General features: G+C 43.0%; 1 protein-coding gene across 1 annotated transcript in view; it reads left to right on the top strand.

Annotated features, from left to right (window-relative positions):
* Positions 1-8,667, top strand: part of KDM5A (lysine demethylase 5A) — a 49,491-nt gene extending 40,824 nt beyond the window's left edge. The window contains exons 25-28 of the mRNA XM_005144375.3: positions 1,233-1,392; positions 1,657-1,877; positions 3,973-4,383; positions 5,599-8,667. Of these exons, the coding sequence (XP_005144432.2) occupies positions 1,233-1,392; positions 1,657-1,877; positions 3,973-4,383; positions 5,599-5,808 (1,002 nt within the window). The 3' untranslated portion in view covers positions 5,809-8,667. The remainder of the gene's footprint in view (positions 1-1,232; positions 1,393-1,656; positions 1,878-3,972; positions 4,384-5,598) is intronic.
* Positions 8,668-18,452: the final 9,785 nt, after the last annotated feature.

Raw genomic sequence — 18,452 nt, 5'->3', positions numbered from 1 at the left:
CCAGCAAATACTTCGAGTGCAATAGTTAGACTTGGTTTATTTTGTTCTAAGCAAACTGATTCACTAGTCAGATTTTCTTCACCTTTAACTGCTTTAATTTTTGTTTCATACATTTGTTCTCATTCCTTTGCACCTGCATTGCCTATAGGCCACCAAATGGTGATATCTTTTTATTAATTTTCCCTATTGGCCCAGAACAATCTTTAGTGTAATATAATATCCAGGACAAGATATTATATGAGATAAAACTTTACTATGTAGGGAGAAATATCATCCCCTTTCTGAATACATTTCTTCCACCTTTCATCTGGGCAATTTAAATCTGAATTTCCCACTTGTAGTTCTGCACTGAAATCATTAGTTTGCACTTCACTTCCTTTTAAGCATATAACTGAAAGCCAGAGAGAGATTACCATTCTTAAATTCCCTTTTTATGTCGTGAAATGGCAGTTTCTGGGTGGTACAATTTCCTGAGTTGGCCATTTTGGGACCCACAGAGCTAATATTCAGGTAAATATTGTCAATACTGCTCTACAGCCTTTCTCTTCTTCTGAGACAGCCTCTTGGATTTTATTCTTTTCTGAAAGATTTCAGGCGTACGCAGCATGCTAAGCATATTTAACCTGTTGATCAGGTTCATCACAAATATGATGGGGTAGCTAAGTTTTGGAAAGTGCTGTGGAAATGGGCAGGTTGTTGAGGAGATTAACATAATTCTTTGCCTAATGTGAAGACAAGCAAAGCTTCTCCCACTGCTAAAAGATAAGAAATCTTCCCTTAATAGATCCACCTGCACCTGAAGGCAAGCATCCCATTTCAGATTGTGATCTAAGTGAAGCATCAGTCCTATACAATCCTTTGAGCATTTTTCACACTATATTGAGCTGAAAATAAGCCAGTGCTGTCATTATTCTGTTTGTTGAAATACAAGTCTCAAGTATTACAACCCTCTTCCTTTCAGTGTTCAGTCCTATCTTAGAATGGTTCAAGAATGCCATAGAAATCCCAAACACAAACTATAAATCTACTGATCTATCTCCATAGTTGCTGTTTTTATTCACTAATTGAGTAGAGGGATGTAACTTGTACCTTTCTCACATGGTCTTGGTGTCTGGTGGGGTGCTTCAAAGTAGTATTTAGAAACAGTAGACTGGTCAGTCTTAGTAGAATTTGTATTGAAGCAGCTGTTTTCTGGATCCAGATGTTGCATGTTTTCTGTGGTTCTTTTTTAGGACAATGCCAGTGTAAAATCTTCTAGCAGCTTGGAGCCCAATTTGTTTTGTGATGAGGAAATCCCCATTAAATCGGAGGAAGTGGTGACACACATGTGGACTGCTCCCTCATTCTGTGCTGAACACGCATATTCATCTGCTTCTAAAAGCTGCTCTCAAGGTATTTGTTTTTATATGCATTGAGTTAAAATAGAGCAGGGAGCTGAGATGGGTGGTCAGTAAGGAGCTGTAGAGGATATGTTGTCTATGGAGAGGTAAGTGAAGTTACACTGCAGTTAGTTTCCTGGTATCGATGTTTTTGCTTGGGATGGGCTCCCACACTCCCTCCTTAGATTGTTGTTGTAAAAAGTGTGTGATTTTTTTGATGTTTTGATCTCTTCCTTTTATCCTTACCTGACTTGATGACCTTTCTCCTGTCTGAAAGGTTCTAGCACTCCAAGGAAGCAGCCTCGGAAGAGTCCACTTGTACCTCGCAGTTTGGAGCCACCTGTATTGGAACTGTCACCTGGAGCGAAAGCACAGCTGGAAGATCTAATGATGGTAGGAGATCTGCTGGAGGTGTCACTGGATGAGACTCAGCACATCTGGCGGATTTTACAAGCTACTCATCCACCTTCTGAGGACAGGTTCCTTCATGTTATGGAGGTATGGAACTTGAAGTAATATTCTGATATTGGGGGAAAAAGGTGTTGTTTTGTTTTAAATATAATCTTGGGTAGTTGAATGCTCAGTTATTCAACATGTTTGTATATCAACCAGGGGGTACTGGATTCCAGAAAATAACAGAATAGGAGACCAAAAAATTCAGTTCTTGATCACTCAAGCCATAGCATTGTCCTTCACAATTCACTATATTTTTAACATTTTTTTCAGGCAGTTCCATACACAAACCTTATTTTAGGGAATATAAGGTTAGGGAAGGAAAAGCTGTCCTTGATTATGCTTGGACCTCCTCTGCAAAAGAATTGCAAGAAATATTTAGGAAGATGGAAAGCTTGCGGTTAAATTGTATAACTTGATACTAGTGTGTTGCTGAACTTTGTTAATGGGGAAAGAACACTTCCATAAAATATGGTTTGGGAATGAAGAGAATAAGATTCATATCCTTAGAAAAACACAGACATAGCAGTGTTTTTAATATACTGTGAAGATGCACTGATCACTTTGCTGGCAGTGAACGAGGCAGGTTTATCTGCTGAGGTCTGGTCAAAATCACTTAGTCTTATTTGTGCAATGGATAAAGGTTTGTGTGCTGGCAGAGAAGGTAAGCTCTTGTGTTGAAGAGCTGTACTGGAACCCATCTTTTATCATCTGTCAGCTGAGGTTAGGGGTTAGTTTGACCATGTGTAGTTATGGAGTATGTGATTGTTTTTTGAGTTACTGAACTGTGCAGATAATACTAAAGATTATTATTTCTTGACTGCTTGTAGTGTACAGTAATATAAGATGGAAGGCTACATGCTGTGAACAGTGAGGTTAGATGAGCATATTAATTGATTGTCTCATTTTCTGAGTGGCATATATATAAAACGGATAAGTCAAAGTGTTGTCAAACTCCTATCAGTTAGGACAGTAGCGTATAGCAGACCCTGCCTCCAAAGAAGTACTGCTTTACCATGTTTTGACCCACGTACTTCATAACCCTAATGTTCTTTTCATGTAATGGGTTTGGCATGGAATAGATTGAAGAACAGTTTGAATGTCAGCAAATAGTTCATAAATAGTATGCCAGACTGTTATATTGATAGTTAAGCACAGCTTTTTTTTTCAGGGGAGGGAGGTTAAGAGGGGGTGTGTTATGACATTTTCAGGTTAACCCTTAGGAATACTTGTTTGACCAGAACTACTCATTTTGAATTTAATACTTTTCTGTGTCTATTCACATGTGAAATAAGTACACTTTGTAAAATAATCTTCAGAGTCTTTGTTTTTGGGTGGAATGGCTGTGTTAAGTAATGTACAGTAAACAGAGTCTCTTTACTGCATTATAGTATGCCCTTAATCCACGAGTAACTATTGAAGTATATAGCTGAATTAACCGGAATTGTGTCAGTCCTGTTTGTATAAAGGAGCTATAAATGTGAGTCTTTCAGCTAGAAGTAGGACTTGTCACTGTGGATGCTACCTGCAGTGACAGATTTTGCTAATTTTAAGCATCACTTCTGATCTGAATCTGCTATTTAAGAGTTGTTAATGATGCCAGGATACTTACAATATGTGCCAGTTTGGAAGCGATTCAAATAATGGATGTTACTTTTTTCCCTTGCTTGAGTTGATGATGCATTTAAGAATTCACCAATTGCTCTTTCTTAATCTCCAGAATAGCAATTGCTTTCTCTCAAAAATAATTACAGGCAAGACTGGCCTAGGATGAAAAATAAGCAGAAGCATCTAACAAATGATGAGTCTTCTCAACTTTAATTAAAAAGTAGTGCGAGAAAGGAGTTACAATTATTGCTTATTCTGCGTCCTTACTGTTGCTGGTGATTAACTTTTTCCACTGGACATTTTTAATTCATTGTATTTCAGCACAGTTGATACCACTTAGGACATTTCTTTTTTTGCTAATAATGGTGAAAATAAAGTTGAGCCCCTTTTTTTATAGAATAAGTGTGTTGTTGGACAGGTTTCTTCATACCATGTCGGGATAATGGTGGAGGTAAGTACATGTCTCAACCATAGGTTTGCAGTATATGGTAATTTGCGTTTAAAATAAAGTCTTTTCACTCTTTCTGTGAAGGATGACAGCATGGATGAGAAACCACTGAAAGTGAGAGGGAGAGATTCTTCTGAGAGGAAGCGAAAACGAAAGCTGGAGAGAGCAGAACAGTTCTTTGGAGATATGAAGCAAAAATCCAAAGAGCTGAAAAAACTGGAAAAACCCAAGAAGAAGAAGCTAAAACTCACCATGGATAAGACAAAGGAGCTGAACAAGCTGGCAAAGAAAATAGCTAAGGAAGAGGAGCGGAAGAAGAAGCGTGAAAAGGCAGTTGTCCCAAAGATGGAACTAGCAAAGGAGAGCACAGAAAAAAAAAGAGAGAAGAAGGTTCTAGATATTCCTTCCAAGTATGACTGGTCAGGAGCAGAAGAGTCAGATGATGAGAATGCTGTATGTGCTGCACAGAACTGCCAGAGGCCCTGCAAGGACAAAGTGAGTTTTCCCTTAGTTCTGTCATAGGCGATTCCATGTATCCTCTTGCAGCTGTATATTTTTTTTATGGCTGTGAGCAACATGCATTGGATGATTCAGAGAATTAATTCTTTGACACAGCTAGAAGTATTCCTAACTTCAGTGTGTTTCTGAGCACAAATGGGATGTGTAATGTTCCTAAATTAGCATTTCTATATTTCTTGCATACAATATGTGAACAGTGATGGTGCAGGCTGAGTGATCTACAAACTGCAGTGCTTCACTTTTCTTGTTGTAGATAAATAACCAGTGATTTTAGACCTAATTGGATTGTTACAAAAGAAACTTGATCTGCCTCTCTCATATGCTATACTGCAGTGGCTTGCCCCAGAGAGAGTAGGAACAACTACAAATACCAAGAACTTGTTTTGCAAAATTGAAACATGTTCATTTCAACACTTAAAAAGACTCACTTAAAGGACTAGTTCTGAAGTCTTAAACTTAGACCAAGCTTAGAGATTGCATTCAGTATCTCAAAAGATGATTACAGTGTTTGTACCACCATTCGCTTTACTTCACAGACGAGAAGTGGCTTATATTAGCACATGTTTACAGAAACTGAGGTTGAAAGAGGGAGGAGAGTACCTTTAAGTTCATATTTTGTAAGTTCATCTTTATAAGAAGGTTGTCCTAAATTAATCAAACTTATTCAGTTTCATTTATGGAACATTCCTGGTTGCATAAACAAAATTTTTAATGGAATGTTGTAAGGTTGAACATATTTTTTACACTCAGCAGGTGAATGCCATACAAGTTAAAAATGTCAGGTAAGGAATCTAATGACTGAAGTTGCAGTTGTTAGTGTCCAGGTGTAGCTTGTTCAGGTGTAGTTTCTGTACAAACTAAAGTAAAATCTTGAGCTGATAATCTTTCTTCATGTTAGATAGGTTGCCACCACTATTCTCCTGGCCATCACCCTGCTCAGTACGAGTAGTTTGTGTTTCTGTTGCTGTGGTCCAAGGATGCAAGATGGTCAGGGTTTGTTGGAAGAGTGTTATTTTTTTCAGCTGACACAGCTGGTTAAAACAAGACATTTAGGGCATTAATTTGTGCCTGAAAGCTTTTGTATTCTAGGTATATCAGGTGGGTTTAATAGAAGGTATTTTCTTCATAAGCACTATGCCTGTCTGTTTCTCCTTGTAATGTGCAATGTTTTGCTGATCTGATCTCTTGCAGGTGGACTGGGTGCAGTGTGATGGTGGCTGTGATGAGTGGTTTCATCAAGTATGTGTTGGTGTGTCTCCAGAAATGGCTGAGAATGAGGATTACATCTGTATAAACTGTGCAAAGAAGCCAATGCAGGGACCAAGTAGCCCTGCTCATGCACCACCTCCTTTCTTGTTGAGCTACAAACTACCAATGGAAGATCTTAAGGAGACAAGTTAGCAACTGCCTGATGCCTGGAACTTGTTGGAAAATGGACCACTGAAACCCTACAGAAAGAGAGGGTTTGAAGCTAATTGTAGCCACTGAGCTTCACTTCCAAGGATGTACAGACCTGCAGCAGAGTTGGTCCATTCCTTACATCTGGCTCCCTTCATACAGTGGGAGTGTCAAGGCACAGTGGTACCGACTCATCTATGCAGACACCGCCTGATTAGGAGCTCCAGCCAGTGTTCTTTTGACTTGAGTATTTCCATCTTTGAGTGTGGCTGTTGCTCTTAGAGACTGAGCAAACCTGGGGCTGTTAGATTAGACACTTCAGGGTCTTAGAACTACATGTTGGCAGTGGAGCTGACCTGGAATTGGTGGGCATAGGCTGGAGCTTTTAGGTGTATCAGATTACCCTAAGGAGGTAACTCTGGAAGTTATCTTTTGCCTCTCCATGCCAGCCCAGTGAGTAAGGCAATGTCTTGGGAGCCTTACGTTGCCTCTGTATCCAGGCAGCAAGCACTACACTATAAGGATGGGAGCAAGTGGATGAATTTCTTTTAATTTCTCTTTTGTAGCTAAAGGGCAGGGGAGCTTATTATCTCAGAAATCAGCAAAGGTTCTGTTTACCAAAAAAGAAACCCAATTCTACTCCACTAGACAAAACATTTTCCTTGGTGGAGAACAGCTGATCTTCACGTCCTGAGGAGGGCCAGAAAGTATGGATAATGTCTAGCTAGACAAGCACTTGGGAAAAACAGAGTGCTTCCCTGTCCACAGGGGTGCCCTCTCCTGTTCTAGGCTTGGCTTAGAGTTCTGCACTCCTGCACGTTAAAGTTCTCTCAAGCAGGATGGAGCTGGCAAGGAGGTACAGCACCCAGGGTGCCAGCTTCTGTGATCTGTACCCAGGGATGGGAAGGAAAGAAGACAGCCCACTTACCTCAGAGGTTACATTGATACGTGCTTCTGTGAAAAGTTACACTCGCAACTATTTCCAGTATCACCAGGCTATGGGCATGGCCTCAAGCTATACCAGCAAGCAGTCTGCAGATACTGTTCCCAGCACCAATCCCCCTCCCTGCTGGCTTTGCTGGATGTGTACCAGTGTACAATCAGCAACCATTCTTGTTTGAAGTTGCCCCTGGCTTTGCCAGAGGACCAGAGGGCTTGGGGTCATCCCGGGTGACAGTTGTTTTAGTAAATCCATTTTTAAAGAAGGACTTGTTTTTACTTTTTTCTAAATGTCTCAGACTACTGACTTGTTCTATAAATAGATTATTTTTCTTTGATTTTTTTATACTTACCACTGTTAACCAGCAGCACAGACAGAGGTTCACAAAGCAAAAACCTGCCCGTGGGCTTGGGTTTTTTTACTCCATTCCTTCCTTGTAGTACAAGGAATTAGCAGTTACCTTCCCCATTCTAGCTTGACCAGCTGCCTGTGTTTAAATAGGTAAATACATTTCATGTGCTACCTTCGTGTTTGGGTTTGTTCCTATTAGTGGGGCATCTGGGCCTTAATGACTCCAGTGGGTGCTGGCTTTGTGTATGTGACTGTCTGAAGCCAGCCACTGGGCTGTCTTGTCCCCCTCTCCACTCGCTCCCTATTGTGTTTCCATTCTTTTGCAGTTCTAGGAGTGTTGTAATTAGTGTCCAGTCTTACTAGGAGCTGGACTGGGATTTAAAGAAATGTTGACAAAAACAAGAGTGTTCTGTCTTGACTGTTCTGTGTCCCTTCTCTTGTTCTCTGATACTTGGGAGTTTATTTATCTGGCAGAATTATCCATCCAAAAAAAAAGGAAAAAAGGTCACCTCAGGTAGATGAACTTGATCAGTTTCTTTTATTTGTGCCTGCCACCTTGGAAGAGGGAGATGTGGAAAAGAAAATGAGCTAAGGTGGAGAGCAGAAGATATAAGGTCTTGGGAGTTTTGAGTGCAGATTGGGCACAGACTTGTAATTCCTGCTCCTGAAAGACTATATGTTGTTAAAAGCAAAAGCAAGCTGTGGTTAAGTATGTGGCTGAATGGGCACCCTAGCAAACATAAGAGTATTATTTGTTTACTTATTTATGAAGGAGTCTATGCTATAGCTAGACATACCCTCTTTTTGCCTCCAGTTACATTTTTTTTTCCTTCTAAATGTATGCTTAGTTTTGGTAAACTGGTTTAAACAGATGTTACTTTCCTTCAAGCTTTAACTGATGGTACTACATAAATGTTTCCCTATATGGAGTGGGTAGACTATCTGTCACAGATGTTTAATCGTTCCAGAAGTAGACTAGTACAAGATTTCTTGAAGAATCCCAGTGTTCTGTATTCTTTCCTGACTCCTAGAATCCGTGACACAACAGGGAAAATATGGTTAGCATATCCTGTTAGCCACTGAGCATATTCTCTTAACCATTCCTACATTATGTGTCGCGATAAAGTCATTGTTATATGTAATTACCATCAACTGGAAAAGAGATCTTTTAGTAAACCTGCATTGAATGTTCCTGTTTCTCGAGTAGGTGTGGAGAGTGTTAACAGTAGCCCTAGTTTCAAGAAGACAGAAACAGCTATATGATGCAATGGTCATTCTGCTTGTAACAAGCATAGAAAGAAAGTAAACAACAAAGAAATGTGCAAATAGCCACCTAGTAGCTGTTTTTCATATTATCACATGGAGAGGCTCTTTGTTACACTGTCAAAAGGAGGTTGTTATGCTTTTTCTAGCTATGGATGTCTCATCTGTTTTTGGGTAAGGTGTTCATAAACCTAAGACCATTATTAGCTTTACATCTTATTGTTTAAGCTTATTTTTTGAGAACATAATTCCTATCAAAGGGTTGCTGATAGTATGAACTTATGAATAAATGTTAACTTTTGGAAAAACCTGTAGATATGTAGTTAGTGGTTGAAAAGCCTAAAGCTACAGCTGTGGTATTGTCTGCAGAATCTAGGGGTTTGAATTTTTATTAAAACATATGCAAAGAAGCAAGCCAGAGTTTACGATAAGAAAACAATTTTCTTAGAGGTCTGCTACAGCTGTAAGAAGAATCTTTCATGCTTTGGGGACAAAAATCTCAGTATACACAAAATATTAGCTTGCATATCCAGAAAGGTATGTGTCATAATGTTACATTCTGCAAAGGATACTAAGCCACTGTTCCTGTTATTTCTCTTCATGTGTCTGACACAAAAGGTCAAAAAAATAACCTGAGCTGTTGTGATGTACCAAAAATGGCCAGGACTTGAGTTGTGCATCTTACCCAAACCATGTGGTTTCAAGCTTTTTTTAAAGAATCAGAGTGGGGAATTGGACAGCTTTATTTTCATAGAGGTAAATGTCATTCTTGAACTTGAGTACCATTAATTGTAGTATTTGTGCTTTTGACAGATCATCTGTAGCTGACTGCTTGTGCAGCCTGGACTATTTGATCATGAGGACTTCAGGCAAAATTGATGATACTATGGAAATTATCATAAGGGATTGGAATACAGTCACACAGCATAAGATAACAAACATGTCTGTGTGCTGTGTTAGCCAGACTGCGAAGCTTGCATTGAGCTTTTCAGTTTTTTAGAATCATAGAGAATCATTCAGGTTGGGGGGGACTTTAGGAAGTCATCTGCGTCAGCCTCCTGACCAGAACAGGGCTGAGTTTGAAAATAGGTCAAGTTTTTCTAGACTGTGTCCAGTTAAGTTTTGGGTATTTCCAGGGATGGGCAAACAACCTCTCTGGCTTCCTGTTCTGTTCCGGTTTTATAACACCTTCAATGCAAATTTTGCCAGACATACAATCAGAGATTCACTTGCTGTAGCTTACCTATTGCCTCTTGAGGAGTCTGGCCTCATACTTTCTATAACCATCCATTAAGTAATTGAAGACTGCAGATCCTGCAGCCTTAATTTCCAAGATGAACAAACCCAACTCACCTTGTTGTGAGCTGCAGCCTTCTAATCTTGATGGTTCTCAACTAGACTTGTTGCAGGTTTGTCAGTGCCTGGTTTTGTACTTACGAGCCCAAACCAGGGTATGTTATATTCTAGATGCAGCTTACAGGAAAACATTACTTCCTTTAACCTGCTGGCAATGCTTCTACTATGCAGCCTGGTATAGGATTGGCCTTTATAAACTGCAAGGGGCACACTGCTGACTCATATTCATTGTGTTCACTATTAGCTCCAGGTTCCTATTTCTCAGGTGCAGGACTGATAGACTTAAACTTCCCATCAGCATATCAATCCAGCTTATCAAGATACAATTGATTCTGAGCCCTCTCCTTACATGTTGTGGGTTGCCCCTCTCCTGTCTTCCACCAACATTCAGTTTGGTGTCATCTGCAAACTTGATTGTGCTCTATCCCCCCACCCAGGTGGGTAAGATAGAAAGCAGTAGTCTCCAGTACCAGCCCTTGAAGTACTACACTTGCAGCTGGCCACCTCCTAGATTTCAAGTTGTTGACCATTAGAGCCCGAGGACAACAGTCCACCCTATTTTTCATCTACATTGTAGGTTATCCATGCACTCCATAAATGTGTTTTTGCTGGAAGTCAGGGTGAACATCTGCTGCTTTCCCCTGCTCCACAGGGATCAACACAGAAGGCAACCAGATTGGGCCAAGATGATAGTGGTGACTATTATGAGTCCCCCTGTCCCTCATGGGCCTGGATGTGGCTTTGAGAAGGATTTGTTCTATCATCTTCCAGGGAGCAGGGTGAAGGTATCTGCCCTGTAGTTCCTGCATCCTCCTGATTCCTCCACTGAATGGGCATGATGTGCTGAACTGTTCATCACAAGCCAGCAAGAAAATGACCTTCCAAACATTTTCCTGAGCTTCCTTCGTCACCATGACATACGAGATTGACAGGGAAAAACACAACCTATCTGAATTACCATTTGTCAGATGCATGGAAAACTAAATGGCAGAACTGGGCTTCTTCAGGTGCTGCTTATACCTAAGCTCCATGTGGGCCAGTGAGCAGTTGTGTCAGTCCAGTACATCTGGATACAAGTCCAAGCTGGTTGGTTGAAGTCAGTGTTACTGGTGCATGGTCCTTTTTTACATGGTTCTTCACACTGGAAGAGAGGCATAATATTAATGAGCATGAATCAGGGGCATCTAGTATTCTAGGAGAAATAAAAGAGTCTATAGCCTAATTCATTCCCCAGTAGGCTGTTTACTGGGCAGCTGTCCAATCATAAAATGGTTTGGATTGGAAAGGACCTGAAGATTATCTGGTTCAAACCCCTGTGCCATGACAGCACCTAGACTGTCCAGCCTGGCCTCAACTGCTGCCAGGGATGGAGCATTTACCATTTCTTTGGGCAACCTGTGCCAGTGCCTCATGACCCTCACAGTAAAGAACTTCCTTATATATAACCTGAACTTCCCCTGTTTAAGTTTAAACCTATTACCCCTTGTCTTAGCACTACATTCCTTGATGAAAAAGCCCTGTCCGGCATCCTTGTAGGTCCCCTTCAGATACGGGGTAGATGACACTTTGTGGTGTTCTAGTAACAGTTACCAGAGTAAGCCCAACACAGATTTGTAGCAGAGTAGTGTTCAGATACTTACTAACTGCTCCTTAGGCATGCCTTGCTGTTATTCTAGGTACATGTTGCATACCTTTAAAAATAATAACTGCCTGAAAGTACCACTGTACAGTAGTAGTATGGTGGAAGTGATTTTGTGAAGGTGGAAAAAGTTTCTCAAAATCGTTCCTGAAGTCACTGTTAGTGCCCTGTAAGAAGTTCAGAACTGTGGTCTGCTACAAGCAAGGTTTGAAGCTTGAGATGAAAATAAGAAGCAGGGAACTCCTTCAAATCCTTTCCAGCTGCAGTCACAAAGAATGTGTTTGGTCAGCCTGCCTGAACCAAACAGGAACTCTGCTTGGAGCCCCAGGCAGCGGGAAGAGGCAATAAATCCAGCCCTTATCGAAATTCTAGTCATGGCTCTTTGGGAGGGTGATAAATGTGTAGGACAGCTGGAAACTGCACAGCAAGACATTGAGAGCATTGAGCCTTATGTGATGAGATGGCTCGGTACAAGTGAATGTTAAGTTGGAAGGTAAAGACAATGAAAGTAGCAAGGATTTTTTGAAAACTGGAAATATTTGTCCAGAGACATGCTATGAATGCCTTTGGAACAAAAGCCCTGCTGCAGTGAATAGTCTTAATTCTAGATGGGGCATTGTGTCTCAGTTGGAGGCTTTTCAGGCTTTTTTGGCAGTCTATATATCACCCCCTTCGTTTCCTCCACCCCCAAAAGAAAAAGCTGTTTAACACCAAGTGCCCGAGGGAGCTGCTGTGGGTATTAATTTCCGAGGAGAGCAGCAATCTCTGACCATGCTGGTCCTGAGACAGTTGATGTCACTAACCAGCCTGGCTTCTGCTTTTAGTGGATGGGTGATGTGCCAGCAGATCAAACTGTTGCCTCTGTTTCCAGGTTAGTTCAGACCATGCTCAGTCCCGCAGCAACTCCAATCACCTGCCAGGCAGTGGGCACACAGTGTGCTCCCTGGAGAAATAGGATGTTTCCTACTGCTGTTCTGCGATAATAACAGTGGAGCCTACACAAACCTAAATTACGTATTTGAGAAGTAGTTCAGATTTTAGTGGGATATGAGGTGAATAGCACATTCTGTTTATTTCTGTCAGCTAATGGTCTCACTTTTCCCTTTTCACAGCTGGGACTTTAGTTGGCCAGGTCTTGTGTGGGTCTCTGCAATGGCATTATCAGAGCTAAATACTGTAAAGATCAAAATCTAGACATTATCAGAACATCCCATTAGCTCTGTCAGCTTTCCTGATAGTCTCTTAATGCAGAAGATAGGAGATAGATGCTTGAGCTTTTCCCAGAAACCTTCTTGAGAGAGATGGTGCATGCCAGTGCCTGAGAATACCTGCTGAAGAAGTGGAATCATCTAGCAGCAACCCTACCTAATGCTGATGAGCCCCCAGGTGAGTGTGTGGTACTTCTGCTCTTCACCTCTTGCTACAAGCTGGCAGTCTGCTGGTGCAGCTATAAACCATTATCCAGGTTTGTATCTATACTGGTAAGGTTTGAAGGTGGCTGGGTGGGTTGTTTGTGCTCTGGGCATTACCTCACACCATGGCCTTCCCTGGAGTTTGCAACCAAGATTGTCAGCCCTGGCTGACTAACACAATTACTGTTGTATGAGAGAAGACCCATGGGGTAGCTTGTCAGACAGAATTATTTGCCCTGTGGTGTGCACTGACTTCCCTGCTAATGAACATGTGTCTGGAGTGCATGTGGATTGTGGAGGAGGGAAGAAGCTGGTGTAGTCTTGCTCTGATGCCCTAATCCTTGAGCTATCACTCATTGTGTCTGCAGGGAAAGTAGGTGCTGAAGAAACTGAATCATAAGTGGTTTTCAGAATCAAGAGCTTTAGGAGGGTGCTTTCCACCATGTTTATAATGCTTTAGTGCCCCTTCATATCCAGTATTTTGTCAAGTTGCATTTGTTAGAAGGGAAGGATGATAGCTTGTGGATTAGATAGTAAAGATATAGTGCTCTGAAAGGATCCTGCTCTGTTCCTGAATGTGCATGTGTGCACAGGGAGTTGAAGGCAGGAGCACTGATTTCCCCTGGCTTCTGGTAGGAACATATATACTTCAAATGGCCACACCCTAGGATTTAGGGATGTTGGAAAGCTGGAAAATACACAAAACTGACCAAATAACAGATAATGGCAGAGAACACACAGGTAGCAGGAAGGCTAAAAGTTGGGGTGTTTCTTTCTTGCTGAGTAAGGCAGTTTAGGAAGTTGATGGGTCAGATTCCTGTTTGGAGCAGGAGGCAGGCACTTTTTGTATAACTCCCATTTATGGACAGTAGAGTGCGGCTGCACAAGCAACACCTGAGATTTATGCAAAAAGAAACTTGCTTTGTCCTAAAAAACAGCCATTCCAAATCTGCTTTTTCCTTGCTCCAATGATCTCAATGAAATATAATTGTTTCATGTGCTTTTTTCCTTTCCTGCTCCTGGGGCCTTCCCACCACAACTTGGGAAATTCCAGCTCCCAGGGAAATGAGGCCAGATGAGATCAGGACAGATTCCCTTTGCAAGCTCTTTTTGCTCTCCCAAACTTCCCATCCCAGCAGGGGAGGTCTCACCTCTCACCCTTCTAGGGCTGCCTGTCTCCTTCCAGAGAAATTACCTCTCTAGAGCTTTTCCTACCTTGCAGCTCAGCATTTCCTTACTCTACTGTGGGGAAGCATGGAGCTTCCATTTTCCACCTCCAAGTCAGAGCATCCTTCATGCAGGTCAGCATCTTGCTGCTGTCCTGTGGGCTGATCCACCAGAAAAATAAGATTGCCTGAAGTTATCAAAACTCGCAAATGACTCTTCACCTAAATTTTTGAGGGGGAAAAAAACAAAACAGGTCTAAGCCTAAAAGAAAGTGTCGTGATATTTTGCAACTGACTGACAGAACAGGAATGACTTGTAGGCAAAAGATCAGCCTCAGTATGAAGATTGCTTCAGGCAGAAGCCCATTTTTCTGGGATGTCATTTAAAAGCTAAAGGCTCTTGCTCATGTTGTGTCTCAGAGCCCCACAAAGCACTGAGCCAATTCAGTATGAGTGTTAGGGAGCATGTTTCCTCTATGTGAGCTCCTGTGTCTACAGAGCTACCTCTGCACTCTTGGTGTCTACCTTGCAGGGCTCTCAGCATGGCAGCCAAGGGGAATGTTAGAGAAGATGAGCAGCTCAGGTCACTTTGTTCCTCCTGCCCTGCCTCAGGCTGACAGCGACCGCAGAAGCAAAACGAGACACAAACTGCTCCTGCTGAGCATCACTGGGAGCTGGTGTGGTCTGCACAGCCTCGTAGGGCTGCTTGTGACCAGGCAGCATTTCAGGGGTGGGCTCTGCGCTCCCATGAGGTGCTTCTCCAAGCACAGCAGCCCTGCTGCTTGTGCTGGGATGAGGGCTGCCTAGGGTGTTTGGAAGAGGTGTCGCATCCTGGCACTGCAGGGGCTTTCTAAAACCTGCTGTGTTCCTGATTTTTGGAAGGTGGTAAGGCCGAACCCATGTTTTTATTTCTTACTGGTGCTTTTTGAAATGCCAAAGTTCTCACTTTGTCACGTCTTGCTTAGAAAACTGACTGCTGGGAAACTTCTGAAAACACTTCCTCACAGTCTGTCCACCAGTGACTATCTGACTATTGGATTTTCGCCCAGAATGGAAACTTTATATTCTGAGTAGTTACCAGCCCAGTAAGTCTCCTGAATGAAAAAGTGTCCTTTTACTTCTTTTAGAGTATGTAAATGAGTATGAAGAGATGCTTTGAGAACACTGCCCAAACCTTGCTAGTTTAAACCCAGATAGGTTTATTTGGTGGAAGAATCAGTTAAGCAGGTACAAACTTTTCTCACCTCTGAATAAAGCTATTCCTTTTTCCTGCCAGAACATAGAATCATAGAATAGTTAGGTTGGAAAGGACCTCAAGATCATCTAGTTCCAACCCCCCTGCCATGGGCAGGGACACCTCACACTAAACCATGTCACCCAAGGCTCTGTCTAGCCTGGACTTGAACACTGTCAGGGATGGAACATTCAGAGCTTCCCTGGCAACTTGTTCCAGTGCCTCACCACCCTTACAGTAAAGAATTTCAACAGTACACCTTTACAGTAAAGAACATCCCCCTTGCAGGCACACAGAGTGCAGGGGCATGTAAATCCCAGCCTTATCCATGTTTCAGGTTTATATCTGCACCTCAGAGGAGTAGGATGTGCAGAGCATAAGGAATGACCGTCATCCTCATGGTCCCAATATACAGTTCCTTCTCTACCCCCCAGTCTACCCCATGCCTAATCAATCTGCTGGTCTACTTCTCACTTCTGCACTGCTTAAGCGATACTGCTGTTATTACTACCCCGTAGTCCTGATTTCCTTTGGCATATGGTTCTTGATAAGAAAATGCCCTCTAATTATCTCCTTGCAAGAACAACTGGTGAGCTTTATTTTCTTGATGCAAACTCTCAGTTTTCACAGCAGGAGGTTGATGGCTAGCCTTCAGAAGAGCCCCGATTCCTGCTCTCTCCCTAAAATGTGCTCAAGCTCTGTTCCCGCAGTTACTCTGCAAGGGTTTGTTCAGGCTGCCCAGTTGCTGGCAAAATGGATCTAAGGAAGAGCCCTGAGGGGCACTGGTGGTACCTGATGGATCTGGGGGGAAAGTAGAAGCAGATGCTAAAAAAACTGAAGTCTCCAGGGTTCAGAGTCTTTGCTTTCTACTCAGCTGTTGTTTATATTACATTATAGACATGCACAGGTATCTATAGATGCATGCTTACAAGTGCATAACCTTGCAGTGCTTTCATTTTTGCCATTAAATTAAATTGAGATAGTTTTTAATTCTGAGCAGAAAAAAAACCCTCTTCTTTGCTCATGTGGGCAAAAGGGCCAGAGTGTTCAACAGTTGCAAGCTATAAGCAGGAGTCAAAGCAGAAGTAAGATGCAAAGCACTGCCTGGGCACTCCTGCTGTGCTTGTGCATGCAATACAAATGCCTGCATGTTCTTGGATTTGCTGTTCCAGGCAGGCAAGTGCATACCTGAGTAGCACTGCTGTTTCCATCCTGGTCCAGGGGGAAACCATTGGCACTGGACGTAGCCAAGACAGTGGTGATAGGAACTAGCTAGCACAGGAGTGTCACCCATTTGTCTTCTGTATGCACCATGAACAGCCTGGATTCAAAAATGAGGCCTCTGCCACTCTGCAGGTGTTCAGTAGGGACAGGGCTTTTCTTACGTCTGGGTTCTGGTCTTTCAGGTAATTATTTGGGAGCAGATACTTGCTAGGGAGGCTGTGTCTGAATGAGTCTGTCCAAATGGCTGCAGTGAGATCTTCCATCACTGTGGGAATTGCAGGCTCTTGCAATGGCTTTTGACATCTGCCGCTGTGGTTTTAAAATACATGTGCTTTTCTGGGAGGGAGCTTAGTGCTCAGGCAGGAGTCAGTCCTTTGTGCTTATTTTGGCTTTCTCTGCTGAGCAGTCCCTAGGTTCCTGTAATGTGCCAGCCAGTATCAGCCTCTATTTTATTCTGTGCATACTCGTGACAATTTTGCTTGCTACAGCCATGGCCACTTAAGCTGAATAACGTTTTTAGGCTTGAAAGGCCAGTAGCAGGGTGCTTATCAGATAGAGGAAATGTATTGTGTTTGCTCTGGCCTTTGGTTCCTAGATAAAGTAGGGCAAATTGTGTTCCTGGAAGCTGGGAGGTGGCATGCAAGATTACACAGCCCAAAACACATGGAGGCAATTTGTCACATGTGACAGTGGAGCAGAGAGGGAAGTGGAAGTTGACAGCAAAGGATGGACACAGCTGATGGCTTCTTTATATGGGGAATGCCAAAACAGCAGCAATGGTGCTTTGGCTATTCACCTAAAAGCACTTTTTTAGGTTAGGAACCTAAGTTCATTTACTATTTGCTGTTACTTGTAGGGCAGCAAGAGACTGCACATCTCACAGTAACCATTTCCTTCTCCTGTTTCCCTCCTATCTTTCCTCTAAGCCAGTGCCTTTGCATCTGTCCTTTATGTTTGAACCACCTCTTAAGGTGGCTGGGTACTCTGGAAGAGGGGAATCTAATTAACACTTGCTCCCTGCTCAGCTGGATGTAGGCATGAAGTAAGATCAGACCTGGGATGAGGTCCTGTGGTTCCCACTGGAGCACACAGGATCAGAGCTCCTGTGTACAGGTTGTGTGGGATGGGGACAGTTATTGTGCACATATGACCCCAGAAATGTCAAAGTACCTTGTTATCTCAAGAGGAAGCTCATTCCGGGCTTGCTTTGTTCAGGCTATGAGTACTTCACTGGGAGCACTGCTTCAGCTGCTGGTGGAAGACTAGGACCAAGCTGAGAACTGAAGCCTGGGCACATGTTGTAAGGTAAAGAGGAAGATAAGCAAAATGCAACATAAATGTCAAGAGAGGAATCGGTAGCCTTTAGGATTTCCCAGCCCTTGTCCTTGCTGAGGTGTGAGGTACACTGACAGAGACCCCCCTGGTCCACCGCTCTTCCCAAAGCGGGTGTTGGGGAGCAGTGTCCCAGCCAGCCGTGCATGAGCCAGCAAAGGCAGCCTGGCCGCCTGCCTGGCCCTGGAAACTGCTCCAGGACCTGCTCCAGCACGAACTGTCCCAGCAAATGGTGGTTCACAGCCCAGCTGCCCAGGACGGGCCGGGGAGGAGCGCGGCTGCAATGGCTGGTGCCGTCTTCAACCCTGTGCTCCGGGGGCGGTCACTGAAGAGGCAGCCTCTCCTCGTGTACCTCCGGCAGGGGAGGCCACCCGCAAAGTAACCCCCTTGTGCCGTCCCGGGGGTGGCGTGAGAGCGATGCACGCGGGACGGGAGCCAGCACTCGTAGCACCGGGAGGAAGATGGTCTGCAGCTGCCCGGGGAGGGTCAGCCTGCACCACTCCGGGTGGCACGTGCTGCTGGAAAAGACCTTCCCTCGTGTCCTCCTTATTCATATAAATAAAACACAGGTATGTGTGTTCGGGTATTCTTAAATGGCATTATCTCGGCAGAGCTCGGGGTGAAATAGTTCTCCTGTTACTACAGCACGTGTGTTATCTAGGCTTGTTCCCTTTGTTTTTTAAAGATTCACATTCTTCCATCTTTCTTATTTATTTTAAGGTTTTGTTTT

Source organism: Melopsittacus undulatus, chromosome 5 (genome assembly GCF_012275295.1).
Source record: "Melopsittacus undulatus isolate bMelUnd1 chromosome 5, bMelUnd1.mat.Z, whole genome shotgun sequence".
Taxonomy (NCBI): domain Eukaryota; kingdom Metazoa; phylum Chordata; class Aves; order Psittaciformes; family Psittaculidae; genus Melopsittacus; species Melopsittacus undulatus.
This window is presented reverse-complemented; position numbering and strand designations above follow the sequence as displayed.